This window comes from Urocitellus parryii, chromosome 11 (genome assembly GCF_045843805.1).
Source record: "Urocitellus parryii isolate mUroPar1 chromosome 11, mUroPar1.hap1, whole genome shotgun sequence".
In the NCBI taxonomy this organism is placed as follows: Eukaryota; Metazoa; Chordata; class Mammalia; order Rodentia; family Sciuridae; genus Urocitellus; species Urocitellus parryii.
In genome coordinates, this window is record NC_135541.1 from 115,284,151 (window position 1) to 115,304,466 (window position 20,316).

At 46.0% G+C, this 20,316-nt stretch overlaps 1 protein-coding gene across 1 annotated transcript; it reads left to right on the forward strand.

Moving 5' to 3' along the window:
- Window positions 1-1,313: 1,313 nt before the first annotated feature.
- Window positions 1,314-20,222, forward strand: Arhgap30 (Rho GTPase activating protein 30). Its single transcript, XM_026380594.2, has 12 exons — window positions 1,314-1,623; window positions 8,067-8,169; window positions 11,655-11,799; window positions 12,720-12,802; window positions 12,960-13,067; window positions 14,184-14,311; window positions 15,029-15,200; window positions 15,281-15,384; window positions 15,462-15,539; window positions 16,001-16,402; window positions 17,362-17,627; window positions 17,720-20,222. The coding sequence occupies exons 1-12, from the start codon at window positions 1,527-1,529 to the stop codon at window positions 19,349-19,351; spliced, it is 3,318 nt and encodes a 1,105-aa protein (XP_026236379.2). The 5' UTR covers window positions 1,314-1,526; the 3' UTR covers window positions 19,352-20,222.
- The last annotated feature ends 94 nt before the right edge of the window (window positions 20,223-20,316 follow it).

The following is a 20,316-nucleotide window of genomic DNA, read 5'->3' on the forward strand; positions in this document are numbered from 1 at the left end:
AATGTTCAGGTGAGGGGGAGGAGGCGCCAGGAGTGAGAATGTCTCCTTTTCCCAGGGGTTTCTGAGTCATTGATTCAGGGCTCTTTTGGCAGTTTCTCTGAGTGGGGTTTGGGGTTAGATGTTTATATTTATTTGGCCTCAAACCGAATAGCAAGATTTAGGGCTATGGATGTGGCTCAATGGTAGAGTAGCTTGCTTAGCATGCCTGAGACTGAAGGTTCAATTCTTAGCACTGAAAAAATAATGAAAGAGAGAGAGAGAGAGGAAGAGGGAGGGAGAGAGAATACTGAGAACTAGTGCCTGTGTGGCTTGAACTCTGCTGGATTTCTGGACCAAAGGAGAGGCTCCCAGCCTCTGTTAGCCCAGTTGGCCCAGGACTTTGTGGACCCCAAAGATCTGGTATCCTAGTATGTACATTTTGTGTAAATATGTGCATATTTGTACATAAAATGATATTCTGTTTTAAAATAAACAGATAAAACCTGTTCTGTCTGATTTCTGTCTTCTGCCTTGAACCATAAAAGCCCTCAGAGCTTGATCCCTGTGTCAGTACCAAGTAGGGCAGGAGCCTGGATACCTGTAGCTGGGAGGGAAAGGGCAGAGAATGGCTTCCACAAGGCCTCCAATCATCTCTGAGGGTCCCCAGGTTGGGGAGTAGAGCTAAGAACCCCTTCTGGGAGAGTCAGTGTCTTAATTCAAAAACCTGTCTTGTACTGGAGACTTAAAACAACAGTTGTGTAAAATAGACAGTGGTGTACCCTTTTGACAGATAAAGAAACTGAAACCCAAGTTAAATGAACTCCACAGACTGTTAGAGCTGAAAGGATAATTTAAAGATCATCTAGTCTGTGCCCTTTATTATCATGTGTGGAAACTGGGACTCAGAGAAATAATGTGGCTTGGCTGAGGTGTGAGGCCTGTCAAAGTGGAGCCTGGGAATGCTCCCTCCTGGGTGTACTTCTCAGGCCCTGTACCACCTTCCTCCTAGGCAAACCTCAGGTCTCCACGATGGACCCAAGGATTCTGGTCTCTAGGGGTGTCAGTCACCTGCTCATGCCCCAGGCGCCATCACCCCACCCCAGGTCTCTGATGTCACCTCTCCTTGACCAATGGGTGAAGTTCCAGCAATGGGTGAGGATGTGAGTGTCAGCTACCTCCCCCACCCAGGCCCTGTGGTTGCAAAGATGCTCTAACAGGAAGCGGGTTTGAGGAGCTGCACAGCTTCCTGCCCCCCCAACCCCCCCTGCCAGAGCTGCTCAGGGCGAGGAGGGCGAGTGCCTGGCTGGGCCACGAGACACAGCTTTGTGCCAGGGTCCTGGCAACTTCCCCTTCCACAGCTACTTCCTTGTGGCTGGGGACCCAGAGGCGAGAGCTGCTGCCCGTTGCCCAGGCCACCCTCCACCTCCAGTTTGGAGCCCTGCCCCCCTGGGGCTGGGCCAAACCCAGTGGCCAGCTGGGATCCCATGGGGGACTGGTAGGGCAAAGGTCTTGGGGGACAGAGGTGGCTGGGACAGAGCCCTCCAGCCATGAAGTCTCGACAGAAAGGAAAGAAGAAAGGCAGTTCAAAGGAGCGAGTGTTTGGGTGTGACTTGCAGGAGCACCTGCAGCACTCGGGCCAGGAGGGTAAGGAGGCCAACTTGGAGATGTGGGTGGGTGGGTGGGTGGGAGGACAGGCAGCAAGCGTCTTCAACCTGAACTGGTCTGAAGGGAAGGAGCTGCTTCTGGGTGCTCCTAGAGAAGGGGGCGGCAGCCCGGGGTCATCACCCAAGACACCTATGAAGAGGGAAGATAGGAAATGTGAGGCAGAGAAGGCAAAGTGATGCCTTGGTGTAAAATTTCAGGGAGGATTAAACATTAGCACCAAAGGAGCAGTGAGAGGAGAGGACAGAGAGTTTGGAAACTCAGGAGAGGTGGACAAAACAGAGATGAGAGGATGCCAACCAAGGACAGACAGGGTCAGAAGAGGAGTGGCAGAAGGGACAGTGGATGGTTTTGGGTCTGAATGAAAGGGGACAGGAGAAAGGCCCACAGAAAGTACGAAGAAAGCACTTGAGGAGGATTAGTGCCTCCTAACTGGAGAAGAGCATCCGGGACAAGGACCTGGTCCTTTGAAATATTGTTGGGCCACAGGAGGGTATTGGGTGGGGATGGCCTCCTTTTTGGGGGGACTCCTTCTTTAGTCTTTGCAGTTCTCTGGTTTGCCCTGTACAAAGGAGAAACAGGTTCAAGGTAGAGGACAAGGGGAGAAGTGGCTGAAATGAGGAACACCGGAAGAGTGAGAGAGTTAGCTTCAGGCCTGCTTTGAAGCTGGGGTTGGAAGTTGCAAGGGAGGCTGGGTGTGGGGACTGTCGATGGAGTTCACCCATCTCCTTCTCTAAGTTTCCCTGGAGTAGGTTTGGAAGCCAGGAGGCCCAGGGATAACACTAGGATCACCCCTGTGCCTGGCATGAAGTAGCACTAAAAACCATTTCTTAACTTGATTTGAAAATAAACCAAGGTATACAGCTGCCCAGCCTGACTTACAGAGAAGGGCACGATTCTTTCCCCCTACCGCACCCCACCCCACCCCAATCTGTCATTTCCTCTTTGTCCCCTTCTCTGCTTTGGCTGTAGCCTCTGCAGTTGAGGGAGGGTGATGGTGGTTCCCAGCTCATTTCCTGCTCTTAGCCCCGCCCTTGTGTCCCCGGACACCTCCTTCCCCTTTTCTCCTCCCCAAAGGGCCCCAACTAACTTGGCCTTGGTTAAGGGAAAACCCAGGCCCCAAGGAGGAGTATTAAACAGCTGAGGCCCGCTTGTCTGCACCTTCCTCTTCTCACGGGGCAGAATGAGTACAGCAAAGCTCCCAGCATTCTCCTTTGCAAGGATTCCCCTCTAGAGTGATGATTCTTGGCCAAGGACCTCATAATTTAATTAGGCATGATGTTCTCCCAGCTCTCTGCAAACTCTCAGTACGGCCTCCTCATCCTGCCACAGCCTTTCCTGTGGTTCTCATCACCAATCCTATCTTGAAACACTGAACCCACAGAGAGCCTAGACCCCATTCCTGTAACCCTACTGGCCTCCATCTGCATTCCCCGCAGGGAAAGAGCAACTGTCTAGAGGGGATAAATATATAGCTTCTGCATCCTGATCTCAGGTGAATTCCAGAGCAGGTGAGAAGCACTTCAAGAGTAGAGAGATCTTGGGCACCAGAGAAGTAGTAGCAGCCCCTTCGGCTCCCTCAGCTCTTTGAGACATAGAGAGGTGAAAGGACAGCTGCGTGCGGTGGCACATGTCTGTAATCCTAGCTTGGAAAGCTGAGGTAGGATGATGGAGAGTTCAAAGCCAGCCTCAGCAAAAGGAGGCATTAAGCAACCTAGTGAGACCCTGTCTCTAAATAAAACACAAAACTGAGCTGGGGATGTGGCTCAATGGTCAAGTGCCCCTGAATTCAATCCCTGGTACCTCTCTTCTCCATAAAAAAAAAAAGTGGAATGACAGAAGGAAGCTGGCTTCTCAGCAAAAGACCCATCAAAAAATGATGGCCCAGACCAGGGAAATCTGCTTCTGGTGAATTGATCCACTCTCTGATGGTCTTGCTTTCCTCTCATCTCAGCTCTCTCTCAGTTCTTTGCCCCCAAATGGGTTTCTTTATTCCCAACCTATATGCATTGAGTTTTTCCTTTTCCTAATCTTTATCTCTTTGGTACCTTGTTCAGATTTCAGATTTGCCAGGTCTCTAGGATTCAGGCCCTCTTCTTTGACACAACCCCCATATCCTTGATATCTCCATTCCTTTGACATCATCACCCCAATGTTATCTCTAACTTCTATCTCTGACCTCATCGCTGATCACAATCTCCTCAAGTCCCTCATCTCTCTGGCCCTGTATCTCCTCCCTCATCTCCTGACCCATTTCCTCTATGGCTCATAACTCCATAACTTCTTAGTTTCTTCTTCTTTTTTTTTTTTTTTTGGTAATGGGGATGGAACCCAGGACCTCCTTCCTGCAAGCTAGTCAAGCACTCTCCCACTGAGCTACATCCCAAGTCTACTCCTTAGTCTCTTGCATGCTCTTGGGGGCATTCTCTGGAGATTCAAAATCAACCAAGAAGAACAGGGTAGGAAAGAGCTAGTTTGGCCATTGTTCATGTGAGAAGGACCTGGGGGTTTAAGTGATAGTAGAGTAATTAACAGAGTAATTCATAAATATTCCATCCTGAAGGCATGGATGGTGAACGGTAGGGCCGGTACTACGGTAAGGCCGGAGAGGTGATGAAGGCACTTAAGGAAGGAAGTTCTCCACTCTTAGGGGCAAGTGCCTCATTCTTTAGGCGGTATCCACTCTCAGGACCCTGCAGGACCACTATCAGCACTTGCACTGTCTTGGATGAGCACTTCCTTAAATTTTGTACCCTCGATGATTCCATTGTCATATCCAATCCCTGGCTGTGGTGGGAAGGAGTCTGAAGGGTCTGAAAACCAGGTCATGTGAGGAGTGTTGAAAGATAGTGGTTGATGGATTTATTGGCCTTTTCCTTCATTCCATATTTCTATCATACTTTGTTCCACAAAGAGCTTGGAATGACTTCCAAAATTCAACACAGGATAAATAAATACCCGAAGCATTTGGATTGAAGGGAAAACAAGAAGATCAGCACCCAGAAATATATATCAGCTGGTTCTATATGGTTCTTAGAGGTGGGCTCTGAGCTTCCTCATGGCTAAAGACTCGCAAGGCCCATAAGAAAAAAGAATAGTTGGGCTAGGAGAAACACAGTTTTATTGTGTGTGTGTGTGTGTGTGTGTGTGTGAGAGAGTGATGTTGTATTTTTTTCTTACAGTGACAAGTTAGAAAGATTTCTATGAAATTCCTAGTTAATAGGATCCAATGTTTTTGTCATAGGCAATATTCTTTATTAAGTTTTCAAGGGATGTTAATGATTCTTACAACTGATTAATTCATTGAGTCATTTAACAAACATCTATTGAGTACCTGTTCTGTTCATTACTGTGCTAGATACTGGGAAGATGCTCCCATTTTCCATAATGCCCAGATCCAAATAAACTAACAAAAACTAATTATAACAAAGTACAACAACCACTATAATGCCGATATGAGCAAAGGACTATAGAAACTGTACATATAAGAAAATTATGGGTAATGTTTTGTTTTTCTTTTGTGCTCCTAGGGATTGAACTCAGGGCCTCACATGTGCTAGAGCCCTATCATTAAGCTATACCCCCCAGGCCTGTGTTGTTTCTGAGACAGGGTCTTGCTATATTGCCTAGACTCACCCAAATTTTTGGTCCCAAGTGATCCTCCTTAACTTTCTGAGTAGCTGGGATTACATGCATGTGCCATTATGGAGGTGGCTAGGAGGTGCTTTTGAAATGTCTTTTAAGGGATGCATAGGTGTTTGCTGGGCAGAGTCAGAGGGGAGGATATTTCCAGGAAGAGAATAACGTAAGTGTCTTTGTCAATTTTGTATTACTATCACAAAATACCTGGGCTGGGAACTTATAAAGTAAAAAGGTCCATTTGTCTCATGATTATGGTGGCTGGAAGATTCAAACAGCATGGTGCCAGCTGTGTCATAATATGGTAGAGAAACTGTGTCATAATATGGTAGAGAAGTGGAAAGGAAACTGGCTGTATGCAGAAAGGCCAAGTGTGTGGGGTGTCCTTGCTTATAACTACTTTATAACTACCTGCTCTTTCTCTCTCTTTTTTCTTTTTTGGAGCTGGGGATTGAACCCAGGGCTTTGTGCCCAAGGCAAGCACTCTACCAACTAAGGCCCTAAGCAACATAGCTAGACTAATCTCAAAATAAAAAATAAAGGGCTGAGATATAGTTCTGTTCAGAACTAATCCAGTCACACAAGACTTAACCCACTCCCAAGATGCAGTTTTAATCCATTCATGAGAGTTGATTCCCCATGATTTAATTACCATTTGCTAGGTTCCACCTTTTAAATGTTCCACCACCTCAAAATCACAACAGTGGAGACAAGCCTTCTAGCATAAGACCCTTTGCATGACAAACCATATTTAAACCATAAGCAGTAAGTACCAAGACTTTTAAATTTACTAGCAAAGGGCTGGATGATAGCGTTTATCATTGGATCTGAGAATGGAGAGGTGACTGGACCTGGTTTGTGAAAGATCTTATATACCAGGCTGAAGAGTTCACATTTTATTCTGAATCCTAAGGTAAGCAATGGGTACTTGAGTGGGGTGGGGCAGGGTGCAGGTAGCAAGAGCAGTGAAGCGCTTTGGAAAGATAACTGGCTTCTAGTGCACATTAGACCGATAAACTGTTCATCACCACTTTCACGCAGATATACGTAAGAACCCACCATGAGAAGTGCAGAGCCGATTGAGGGGAACAGAGTGTCAAAAATAATTATAAGACCATATGACTGAAGCTATACTGAAAGCCCACACCAAGGGCTTATAGAGCTGCCAAGAAGAAAATAATTAGTTCTGCCTGGGAGGGAGGGGGCTTTTTAGGAGGAGGGTGGATCTTGTGGGATTGGGATTCAACAAAAGTCTCTTGGGGCTGGGGATGTGGCTCAAGCGGTAGCGCGCTCGCCTGGCATGCGTGCGGCCCGGGTTCGATCCCCAGCACCACATACCAACAAAGATGTGGTGTCCGCCAAGAACTAAAAAATAAATATTAAAAATTCTAAAAAAAAAAAAAAAAAAGTCTCTTGAGGACCTATTACATCTGACACCATGCCAGAGAATATGAGGAATACAAAATGGATCATATTTAGATCTTGTCCTTAAGGAGTTACAGTATAGTGACAAGGTCACTATTGAGAATTCAACTTGTTATGCTTTTGGATTTGAATTCTGGCTTTATCTGGGTGCTGCTGGGTACTGGTTATTTCTTTGATCCTCAGTTTTCTTTTCTGTAAAACAGGGAATAGAGGGCCTGATTTATAAGACCAAATGACAGCAAAATTATGAAGCAGAGCATTGCTTGACACCCAGTTGCTTCTCTCCTGCACTGGCCTATTAGAAACGTGGTCACTATTTCATGTACTTTCCTATGACAGAACTAATAACCTTGAACTTTCTTTGTTTTTTCAATATTTAATTAGTTGTTGATGGACCTTTATTTATTTATATGTGATGCTGAGAATTGAACCCATTGCCTCACACATGCTAGGCAAGTGCTCTACCATTGAGCACAATCCCAGCCCCTAATCCTGAACTTTCTTACTATAAGGGATATTTCAGAATAATCTCCATCAAACTGGAGCATAGTGGTAGACCAAGCTACTTGGGAGGCTGAGGCAGGAGGATGGCTTGAGTCCAGGAGTTTGAAGCAACATAGTAAGATCTAGTCTTCAAAAATAGATTAGATAGATAGATAGACAGATAGATAACAACAACAATCTCCATCAGCTCTGTTCCATTTTGTTTGGGAAAACTAATGTCCTTTCATCTTGTACAGAATGCCACATCAATGTACTTTCACCACCAGTCTTTTGCTTTCCCACCCCTACTAACCAGATTGCTGCCCCTTTAAAAATTCGGGAGCAGCATTTGTAATTACGAGAGAGAGAAATTTCCCAATTCAAAAAGGGTAGAAATGAAAGGAATAGGCAGTATGGAGAGGTGGTGAACCCTCCTTCACTGGAGGGGTGTATGCTGAGGCTCTGGACTAATGGGCTGGGGACTACTGAGAGGTTGGCGCGTTGGAGTTGAAGACTGTAGAATTTTGCTGACAAGTTTTAACTACATGAACTTTGCTTTTAATTTCCTTAAAACCCTTTCCCTGATGCTTCTGTTTCTTAACCCCACCCCCTTTACAATCTCTGGCCTCCTAGATTTTATTAATTTTTTGGTACAGGGAATTAAATTTATTTATTTATTTATTTAGTACAGGGAATTGTATCCAAGGGTAATTTACCACTGAGCTACATCCCTGGCCCTTTTAAATTTTTATTTTAAAATGGGTTCTTGTTAAGTTGCCCAGGCTAGCCTCAAACTTTCAATCCTCCTGCCTCTGCCTCCTGAGTAGCTGGGATTACAACTTTCTGATTTTTCTTTCTCTGCCTATCTGTGTCCCCAGTGCCTCAGGTATTAAAGAGCTGTGCAGAATTTGTGGAGGAGTATGGAGTGGTGGATGGGATCTACCGTCTCTCAGGGGTCTCCTCCAACATCCAGAAGCTCCGGTGAGTCAGAAAAGTAAAAGGGCTCTGTGGCCAGGAGGCCAGGGAGCCAGAGCCCCTGGAAAGAGCTGCTGGGGAGAGCAGAGAAGAGGGGTGAGGGAGAGTGGGGAGAAGGAAGCATAAATGCTAAGTACTGTTATAGGGAGAAGCTCTAAGGTATACACACACACACACACACACACACACACACACATAAATATACAATAAATATACAATTCCATAAATATACAATTCCTACATACACCCACTCAACTTTTTATAAGAATTTAGAGGAGCTGGGATTGTGGCTCAACAGTAGATTTCTTGCCTAGCATATGTGAGGCACTGGGTTCAATCTTCAGTATCATATATAAATAAATCCATCTACAACTAATTTTTTTAAAAATTAGATATAATTAACATATCTTCAAATTTACCATTTAAAAAGGTACATTTCAGCTGGATGTAATAGTGCATACCTGTAATCCCCGTGACTTGGGACACAGAGGCAGGAGGATCAGAAGTTCCAAGTCAGGCTAGGCAACTTAGTGAGCGAGACTCTGTCTCAAAGTAAAAACTAAAGAGGGCGGCAAATGTAGCTCAGTGATAAAGAGCCTCTGGGTTCAATCCCCAGAACTAGAAAAAAAAAAAAGTACAATTCAGTGGTTTTTAGCGTATTCACAACATCTCATAACCATCTAATAATTCCAGAATATTTCACCATCCCTAAAAGAAACCTTATACCCATTAGCAGTCACACCACATTCACCCTTCACTGAGCCAGTGGCAACTTGCTTTCTGTCTCTATGGATTTGCTTCTATTGGACATTTTATATAAATAAAATGATTCATTATGTGTCTTTGTGTGTCTGGTTCTTCAAGGTTTCAAGGTTCATGTATATGATAGAATGTACCAGTGCTTCATTCCTTCATATGGTTGAACACGTTCCCATTTTGTGTGTGTGTGTGTGTGTGTGTGTGTGTGTTTTGGGGGGGTGGTACTGGGGATTGAACCCACAGGTGCTTAACCACTGAGATACATCCCCAGCCCTTTTTATTTATTTATTTTTTTTATTTTGAGAAAGGGTCTTGCTAAGTTGCTTAGGGCCTCACTAAGTTGCTGAGACTGGCCTCCAACTTGTGGTCCTCTGGCCTCAGCCTTCTGATCACTGGGATTATAGGCTTATACCATGTCCCATTGTATAGTTATCTCACATTTTCTTCATCAGCTCATATTTTTGACCATTTTGAATAATTCTGCAGTAAACATTTTCGGTTCTTTTGAGTCTATGGTAATTTTGTGTTGAATTTTGTTTTCTGGTTTTGAACTGGGACTTGAACTCAGGGTTGCTTTACCACTGAGTTATAGTCCCAGTCCTTTTTATTGATTTATTTATTTTTTATTTTTTAGACAGGGTCTCACTATGTTGGTGAGAGTCTGGCTAAATTGCCCACCCTGACCTCAAACTTGCAATCCTCCTGCCTCAGCCTCCCAAATTGCTGGGATTACAGGTCTGCAACATCATGCCCTGCTCCATGTTGAACTTTTTAAATAACTGTTTTTATAGCAGATGTATCATTTTAAATTCCCACCAACAAAGCACAAAATTCCAATTTCTCCACATCCCTGCCAACATTTGTTACTGTGTCTTTTTTATTATAACCATTTTGGTGGGTGTGAACTAATATTTCATTGTGATTATATTTGTATTTCCCTAGTAGCTCATGATGTTGATGTCTTTTCATGTGCTTAGTGGCCATTTATATTTCTTCTTTGGAGAAATGGCTACCTAAAACTTGGTCTGTTTTTTTAAATTGTGTTATTGTTTTATTTATTTATTTGTTTGTTTGCTTATTTATTTTTGTGTGGTATTTGGGATTGAACCCAGGTCTTTATATGTATTATGCAAACACTTTATCACTGGGCTACATCTTCAGCATGCTTTTTTAAAAAATTAATAACTTTATTTTACATATATATGTAAATTTAAAACATTTATTTTATGTGATGCTGAGGTTTAGACCCAGTGCCTCACATGTGCTAGGCAAGCGCTCTACCACTAAGCCACAACCCCAGCCCTCCTTAGTCCATTTTATCTTTTATTTTGAAACAGGGTCTCACTGGTTTCACAGGCTGGCCTTGAATTTGCAATCCTCCTTCCTTGGCCTCCTGAGTAGCTGGGACTATAGGCCTGTGCCAATGTACCCAACTTTAGTTAATTGATCAATTATTTTTTATAAATTAATTTGGGTACTAGGGATTGAAGCAAGGGGCACTCTACCACTGAGGTCATCCCTAGCCCTTTAAATTTATTTATTAAATTTTTAAATTTTGAGACAGGGTCTCTCTAAATCACCCAGGCTAACTTTGAACTTATGATTTCTCCTATCTCCCTCTTGAATCACTGGGATTACAGCTGTGCACCATCATGCCCAACTTTGAGTTTTTTAAAAATCATTAAGCCAATCTTAGTGGTACATGCCGTAATCCCAGCAATTCCGGAGGCTGAGGCAGGAAAATTGTAAATTCAAGGATTGCCTGGGCAATTTAGTGAGACTCTGTCTCAAAATAAAAAATAAAAAGGGCTACCAATATAGCTCAGTGGTAAGGTGCCTTTGGATTCAACCCCAGTACCAAATAAAATAAAATAAAATCTTGGATCCATAAGAATAATTTTTATGTTTTGAATACTAGACCTTTATCAGATAAAAGATTTGTAAATATTTTCTCCCATCTGTGGATGGTCTCCACTTTTTTTTTTCCAGTGCTGGTGATGGTACTTTCTTTTTTTTTCTTTTTTGGTACCAGGGATTGAACTCAGGGACACTTGGCCACTGACCCACATCCCCAGCCTTATTTTGTATATTATTTAGAGGCAGGGTCTCACTGAGTTGTTTTAGTACCTCACTTTTGCTGAGGCTGGCTTTGAACTCATGATCCTCCTGCCTCAGGCTCCCCAGCTGCTGGGATTACAGGTGTGCATCATCATCATCAAACCGAACCATGTTTCTTTCTAACAGTTACACCCATTCTTTTTTTTTTTTTTTTTCAGTTTTAGGTGGACACAATATCTTTATTTTATATTTATGTGGTGCTGAGAATCGAACCCAGTGGCTCACACATGCTAGGCGAATGCGCTACCACTTGAGCCACATCCCCAGCCCCCACACCCATTCATTTTTAACCAGAAGTACACAGTTAAGTCTACTACCCACATCTACTGACTCCTACGTACCCCTACATTGCTACTCACATACACTGTGACATCTGACTGTCCCTGTTCTTGCATAAATCCACTTACCCATCCACATACCTGTCTTCACCTCTCATCTACACATCAACATGTACAATATATACAGTGCCTCATACTTGCTGCTCCCCAACCTTCTTCCTCCTTGTCCCACAAATATTGACCCATGACCCCGCCTGGAGCTCATCTCTATAGCTTCCACCTCTCCCCACATTTCCCCTCATCTCTACCACTCCTGACCACTCTGCACCTCCCCAGGCAGGAATTTGAGACAGAACGGAAGCCAGACTTGCGGCGGGATGTTTATCTCCAGGACATTCACTGTGTCTCCTCCCTGTGCAAGGCCTATTTCAGAGAATTGCCAGATCCCCTGCTTACCTACCGGCTCTATGACAAGTTTGCTGTGAGTTGGGAGGCAGGGTGGGTGGAAGACAGGGCTCAGGGACATATGCTTTGTCTTCGGCATCCCAGTGTGTCATGAGCCAACCAGAGTCCTAGTGATCCAGAGTGACAGAGACCAAAGAAGAGCATTTTTTTTTTTTTGGGGGGGGGAAAGATACTTTCTTTTCAAATCTCTGAGCTCCTGCTACTTCTGTCCTCCCCACTCTCTTCTCTTAATTCTCTCCTCCACTGTGCCCTTCCCCCAAGGCCTGTGGACTGCACGTAGCATTGTGGTAAGACTTGGGAAGGTAGAGGTCACATTGTCAGAGCTGAAAGACCCTTGGAAAGCACCCACAACAGAGCTTCCCTATACTCAGGAGAAGAAGAACACTTTGTAGAAGTCAAAACTTCTTCAGGGATGTCCCTCCTTTTATTGTAATTGTATGTGGAACATCTTTTGAATGAGAAAACACATGACAAAAACAGATTTCTGAATTGAGTAACACTTTTAAAAATAAGCTGCACTTTATTGTGCCTGAAAGCATTGAGAGACCCTGTTCAAGCAGCAACACCCTGCTCAGTCCACACAGAATAGACTGGGTGGCTGTGGGCCTTCCTCAACACCAGGACAACCTGTAGTCCCTGGGGGTACACAGAGCGTAGGACCATGGAAATATCCCTATGCTAGAGTTTTACTGTTGAGAAAGTTGAGACAGCAGTAGTGGTCTCCCAAGGTCTCAAAACTATTTAAGTAGCATAACCAAGATTTGGTTACTGTCTTTGTGGGCCTCAAATTCTGAGCTCCTTCTAGGATGTCAAGGTAAATTGGGGATGCCTTGGTAAATTGGCGTGGGGGCAGTGTGTGGTACAGCACAGCTTATTTCTGAGTGTGGCTTTCTGGGTCACTGACTATTGTTTCTTTCACCCTTCTCCCTTCATCAGGAGGCTGTGGCCGTTCAGTTAGAGCCTGAGCGCTTGATCAAGATTCTAGAGGTGCTTCGAGAACTCCCTGTCCCAAACTGCAGGTGTGTGGGTCTCCACCCCCTACGCCCAGGGTCCTGACTTGCCCCTGACAACCCAGTCTCTCTCTACTAGAGCCTTGATTTGTCCCTCTCAGCTCCCAGGTACCAGCTGGAGCCCTGCCCTGGGTTCCCTGTGTGACCCCTGCCCCTCTTTCTGCAGGACACTGGAGTTCCTTATGCGGCACTTGGTGCACATGGCTTCATTCAGTGCCCAGACCAACATGCACGCCCGCAACCTGGCCATCGTGTGGGCCCCCAACCTGCTGAGGTGAGCACACTGTGAGCAGCCTGTGGGGTTCCTGGGAGAGAATAGCTTCAGAGTGGCTGCTCCCAGGATTGGGTGTGGCTGTGTTTGGAAAGTAGAGAAGGGTGTGGAGTCTCATGAAGGCCAGTGAGAAAGGACAGATCAGAATTACATTAGGTGGGTGGATGCAGTGGCGCACACCTGCGGTCCCAGCAGCTTGGGAGGCTGAGGCAGAAGGATTGCAAGTTCAACAGCCAGCCTCAGCAACTTAGGAAGGCTCTAAGCAACTAGCAAGACCCTGTCTCAAAATTTAAAAAAATAAATAAATAAATAAAAGGGGCTAGGGACATGGTTCAGGACATGGTTAAGAACCCCTGGGTTCAATACCTGGTTCCACAAAACAACATCAACAAAACAATTTAAAAAATTTACATTGAGTGGGATGGATCCCACCCATTTAACCCCTTTTCTGAGATCAAGTAAAGTCCATAATGGCAAGACCTTTTTTGTTTGTGTTTTCTTATACTATAGCGTTGAGTTCAGGGACTGAAATATGATAGGCCCTTGCCAAATGTTTATTAAGCAAATCTTAGAGTCTATTGGAGAACTGGCCTGCTTATCACTATGGTACAAGGCATTATGAATTATAGTACTTCCTGTAGTTTGCCTTGTACCACAAGCAAGGAAATATTCAAAGAAAGTAAAATTAAGGCCGGGCATGGTGGCACAGGCCTGTAATCTCAGCTACTTGGGAGACTTAACAGGAGGATTAACAGTTTGAGGCCAGACTGAGCAATTTAGCAAGACTCTATCTCAAAATAAATAATAAAGGACTGGGGATGTAGTTCAATGGTAGAATACCCCCGGGTGCAATCCCTGGTACTGGGAAAGAAAGAGAAGAAAGAAAAAAAAAGAGAAAAAAAGGAAAGAAGGAAAGAAAGAAGGAAGAAAGTAGAGAATAGTTTTAAGTCTAAGAAGGCTTCCTGGAGGAAGTGGCATTTGATGCTTGAATCACCATATGGCTTAAGAGATGGAGATGGGGTTAAGGGCAAAAAGGGAGGGAGTATAAGGTATTTCAGGGAGAATCTGGGTGGTAAAATATGGTGGCATTAGAGGAAGAATAACTCCACACCTTCATAGGTCTAAGGACATAGAGGCCTCAGGCTTCAATGGGACAGCAGCCTTCATGGAGGTGCGGGTACAATCCATCGTTGTCGAGTTCATCCTCACCCACGTGGACCAGCTCTTCGGGGGTGCTGCCCTTTCTGGTCAGTGTCCTTTCTGCCCACCATGTATCACCATTCTCTGTCTAGTGAATTATGTCAGAGTTATTAAAAGTATTGAAGATCAACTATTTTGCCAGGCACAAGGACGCACGCCTGTAATCCCAGTAGCTCAGAAGGCTGAGGCAGGAGGATTGTGAGTTCAAAGCCAGCCTCAGCAACAGCGAGGCACTAAACAACTCAGTGAGACCCTGTCTCTAAATAAAATACAAAATAGGACCAGGGATGTGGCTCAGTGGCCAAGTGCCCCTGAGTTCAATCCCTGGTACCTCCCCACACAAAAAAAGATCAATTAGTTCAGTTTTCCCATTTCGCAGGTGGGAAAAAAATGAATCTCTTAGAGAAATGTTGGTATTGGTCAGATGGAGAAGATCCTAAAGAGACAATAGTGCAGTTAGGATTTGAGCAACCCTCTTCTGTTGTTGGCCCAGGACATAGTTTGACCTCTGAACCACCATCCCGACTCCTAAAACTACTGATGGTTCATACTCACCCCGCAATCCACCAGGCCAATGTCCTGGGATTTCTTGTCCCTCTTTGTTCATGAGGACATCCTCTTGCATATCTAGCCATGAAAGAACTATATCCAGGGGCCTCTGAATATACCTCTATCCTGGGAGTTGGTTAGGGGAAATGAAGGGCTGGGTACTGAGGTCTCTCTTGGCTCTCTTCTTGGCTGGCCAATTATTTTTCTTTTTCTAGGTGGTGAAGTGGAAAGTGGATGGCAATGTCTTCCAGGGGCTCGGGCATCAGGTAGCCCCGAGGACCTCATGCCCAGGAGTCTACCCTATCACCTGCCTAGTGTCCTACAGGCTGGTGATGGCCCCCCCCAGATTCGGCCCTACCATACTATTATTGAGATAGCAGAGCACAAGTAAGGCCTCCTCCCTGGGCCCTCCTCCTTTGTACTGGTCACCAGGCTTCCACCTCTAATTATGTCTCCATTATCTTTAGGAGGAAGGGGTCTTTGAAAGTCAGGAAGTGGAGGTCTATCTTCAACCTGGGTCGCTCTGGCCATGAGACAAAGCGTAAACTTCCACGGGGGACTGAGGACAGAGGTAAGTCTGGGGATTTTGAGGGAGCTCTGTCAAGGTTGGGTAAGGCACTGGCTCTATGCATGTCACCTGTCTTGCAGAGGACAAATCCAATAAGGGGACACTGCGGCCAGCCAAAAGCATGGATTCACTGAGCGCTGCAGCTGGGGCCAGTGATGGTGAGTGTGGTTGTGCACTCTTGTGGGTGTACTTGTGTGTGCAGCACAGGCCTGAGTGCATCTATAAGTGTGGCCAACAGAATTCACTAATTAATGAGTGCCTGTATAGTGATAGATGTCAAGTTTACATGGTGAGCTTATTGCTTAATCTGTGGGTGGGCTCATGAGTATACACAAAGGGACCATGTAAAGTGTGTGTGTGTGTGTGTTAGTGATGCCATTGACTGTTATCTGCAGGAAGGGAAGGGAGTCCCTAGGTATATTTGGATGGGGCAACCTTTGACTCACTGGCTGGGTGGAGAGTTTGCAGTAGTGGCCAATGGAAGCTGGGCCTGGTACCTTCCAGATTTTTCTGCCTCTTAAAGTCCAAGAAAGCAGAGCATTCTCCAGAGTCTTCCAGAAGTGGCTAGGCCCCTTGGAGCTGAGATTGTTGCCTACCTGGCTTTCTTTCTCTTTCACAGAACCGGAGGGGCTGGTGGGTCCCAGCAGTCCCCGGCCAAGCCCACTGCTGTCTGAGAACTTGGAGAATGATTCCATGGAGACGGTAGAGGGTGAACAGGAGCCTGAGGCAGAGGCACCAGGTAGCACAAACTCTGAGCCAGGCACACCACGAGCTGGACGGTCAGCCATTCGGGCTGGGGGCAGCAGCCGTGCAGAGCGCTGTGCTGGTGTCCACATCTCAGACCCCTACAACGTCAACCTCCCACTGCACATCACCTCCATCCTCAACGTGCCTCCAAACATCATCTCTAATGTATCCTTGGCCAGGCTCACCCGTGGTCTTGAGTGCCCTGCTCTACAGCCCCGGCCAACCCCTGCCTCTGGCCCTGGCCCTGGCCCTGGCCTTGGCCCTGGACCCCCAGGTAAGGACCCAGATTTTCCAGGACCAGAAAGGGGACTAGAACTTTAGGCTGAAGTTCTGATACTTAGGATTCACCCTGGAAAAGGCAGAGGCCTCAGCCCTTAGGTTGGTTGCCTTTGGCTGCCTCTGTGGATTTAGAGTTTAGGAATTCAGTAATATTATCAAGTTGTATGAAGTCCATGGACAGGGTATCCCTGGAAGCCTTAAGACACTGATATACTCAAGAATGGAGGTCTGTGTTGGACACATAAAGCATGGATTTTAATACAAGTGTAGAAATATATGATAGATGATGGTAATGATCACAGTAACATTAATACTAACAGCTAACATTTATTAAGGGTTAATTATATATTAGGGTTGTGTTAGGTACCTTGTGGACATTAACTCCTTTCAATTCTCATTTATATGTAGGTATTATTGTTATCCTTATAGTAGTGATACCTGAAACTACGGTTAAGCAATTTGCAGTTGATTTAGGTAGCAAGAGGCAGGGCTGGGATTTGATCCTTGCTCTGAATCCACTTCCTAAGGTATCACTGATAAGAAGTCCTGAGGCAGCACAGGAGAGGGTAAGGACATGGGCTATAGAGTTAAGTAGATGTGGGTTCATATTTCTGCCATACTACTTATTAGCTATGTGATGTTGGACAAATAGTTTAATCTCTGAGACTCAGTTTTATCATATGTAAAAGAGGACAGTACCCTAGGTAATTGTTTTGTAGAGAAAGTAAGACAACATATCGTAAAACAGAAAGCACAGTGCTTGGCACCTGGTAGGGGCTTAATACAGCTATAAGCCAATATCCCAGTAGTTAGGGATATTGGTCATAAATACTGTGAAGTGCCTCCATTGGGAGTTTCAAACTTCTACTGTATCAATGCTAGGAAGATCCACATTGGAAATGGCCAGGGCTATTCTTGAATTTTGTATTCCTGGAACTACCTCTTCCTCAACAGATGAGAAGTCGGAGGCAAGTCCAGCCCCCAGTCCCCCGGCTGACTCAGGCCCTGAGGACATGACTCCTGCCCTGGAGGATTCCCTGTCCCAGGAGGTGCAAGATTCCTTCTCCTTCCTAGAGGACTCAAGCAGCTCAGAGCCTGAGTGGGTGGGGGCGGAGGATGGGGAGGTGGCCAAGGCAGGAGCAGCAGGAGCAGCCTTCTCCCCTGGGGAGGACGACCCTGGGATGGGCTACCTGGAGGAGCTCCTGGGAGTTGGGCCTCAGGTAAGGAGGAACCATACTGGGGTTGGGGATGGTATGAAGTTCAGAGGGTGGACAGGGCTGCCTGGTCCTGAGCCACAATATTGTGCCTACAGGTGGAGGAATTCTCTGTGGAGCCACCCCTCGATGACCTGTCTCTGGATGAGGCACAGTATGTCCTGGCTCCCAGCTGCTGTTCCCTGGATTCTTCTGGCCCCAGGCCTGAACTGGAGGAGGAAAATGGGGAGGAAGTCTTTTTGAGTGCTTATGATGACCTAAGTCCTCTTCTGAAACCTAATCCCCAAAACTGGGAGGGTGCAGGAAATCTGGAGGAAGAGGCAAAAGAGTGTGGAAGTCAAGATTCTGAAAAGGCTGAAGAAGAGCAGGCATGCTGGGAAACTGGGAAAGACAAGAAGGCTGAGCCTGGAAGCACATTTGGCACCAGGGAAGAGGCTGAGGGGAGTCCAGAGACTGAGATGGAGGTTGATAAGGTTGGTGAGGAAGGAGAGGAGGCTGATGGAAGCCAAGAGATGATAAGTTTGGAAAAAGAGAGTGGGGAAGAGACAGAAGCCAAGGGAAAGAATTCTAAAGGTCAGAAAGAGGTTGAAAGTACCAAGGAAGCTAAGGGTGTGGAAGAACAAAGAGAAGAACAAGATAAAGACAAGGAGAAGAAAAGAGAGATTGAGAGAGGAGAGGCCAAGCAAGAAGGAGAGGGAGCCCCAGCAGAATCTGGAAGGGACTCAGCGAACAGGGCTCAGGAACAACTGATTTCTGAGGGGAGCTGGGAAGTTGTACACAAACAGGAGGCTGAGGGAGGCAGAGAGGATGAAGTCAAAAGACAGAGGGGGAATGAGAACCACAAGGAAAGAGAAGACCAAGAACGTGGTGAAGATAGCAGAAGTTCAGAAGCATCAGTTGATGGAGGAGATGGGGAGGTTATTAGGGAGCGGGAGAGTGGGGACGGAGAGGCGGAGGGAGAACAGAAGGATGGAGGTGACCATTTAAAAGAAGGGATCCTCTTTGAAGGGCCAGTTATAGAGTCTCTGGATGTTGATAGTACCAAAGAGGGCAACGCCCAGTCTTCTGAGATGGAACAGGCAGCCTTACAGCCACCCCTGCTAGAGGGGATGGAGCCTCAGGGACAGCCTTGTTCAGAAGGCTGTGATGTATGTCCCTGTGTCCTCAACTCAGCTGGAGGTGTGGGCATGCGCCTGGCTTCTACCCTGGTTCAGGTCCAACAGGTCCGCTCTGTGCCTGTAGTGCCCCCCAAACCACAGTTTGCCAAGACGCCCAGTGCAATGTGTAGCAAAATCCATGTGGCACCTGCAAATCCATGTCCAAGGCCTGGTCGGCTTGATGGGACACCGGGGGAAAGGGCTTGGGGGTCTCAAGCTTCCCGAGCCTCTTGGAGAAATGGGGGCAGTCTTTCCTTTGATGCTGCTGTGGCACTGGCTCGGGACCGCCAGAGGACTGAGGCTCAAGGAGTTCGTCGGACCCAGACCTGTACTGGGGGTGGGGACTATAGCATCATTCCCAGAAGCTCCCCCTGTAGCTTGGTCTCTGACCATTCCCCTCGGCCCCTTAGCTGTCTAGGACTCCCACCTGAAGGCACAGAAGGGTCTGGGCCCCCAAGTCGGTTTAGTCTGCCCCCTAGAGAACCCCAGCTTCCCGACACCCTTACATCACCCCAGCGTCGATCATATGCATTTGAAACACAGGCTAACCCTGGAAAAGGTAAGGGACTGTGATTAGAATCCGACCATTGGACAAAGGAGGCCAGTAAGTTATCTTGAATCCCTGGGATCCCTCAATAGCTGTCTCTTCTGCATCCTGAGCAGCTATAGTACCCCACTCTATCATAGGCTTTGGTTCTCCAGCTACTCTCTTTAATGACTATGGGAGGCACTGCCTTGATGATTTTACCTGAGCTTGTCTCAGACAGAAAGCACTATTTCTTAGAAGAGAGTCCCAAGAAAGTAAGATCCTCCTCCCACAAAGTGTGTCCACTGACCAAATGAATATAGGGCATAGAGAAAACTTAGAGGCTTCTTAAAAGTGAAGAATGAAGGGGGAATTCCAGTCAAATGGCTGCCCTCTTCTGAGGCTATGAACTTCTGTTCATGGAATCCCAGTGTAGAAGCAGGAAACACAAGGCCAGGTCAGAGCCTTCCATACACAAACACTTCTAGAATTGCCCATCCCTACTTTGCTCCTAGACCCTTGGTTATCTCCTAATCCTCTTGGTTCCATGTTAGGACGAAGCTATCCAAGCAACTCTCTGAAGTCTTCAGTGTTTGTTGAAGCACTAGACCCACTCTCAGCCTCCAATCACCTTGCAAGAGACAATCCTGTAAAGATCTCCTTGCCTGGGCTGGGGATGTGGCTCAAGCGGTAGCGCACTTGCCTGGCATGCATGTGGCCTGGGTTCGATCCTCAGCACCACATATAAACAAAGATGTTGTGTCCACCGATAACTAAAAAATAAATATTAAAATTTTCTCTCTTAAAAAAAAAAAAGATGTATTCTTACATTAAAAAAAAAATCTCCCTGCCCTTTTTTCCTTTGGAATAACTTCCTTCCATTTTAGGAAAGGGGAAAGTTGTCACTCAGGTCCAGGAATTGCATGTCCATACACTCTAGTAAGGGTGAATGTCTCAAAATAAAAACTGTATTTTTACATTTAAAGAGTGTGAGGACTCTATTTTTTTTTTT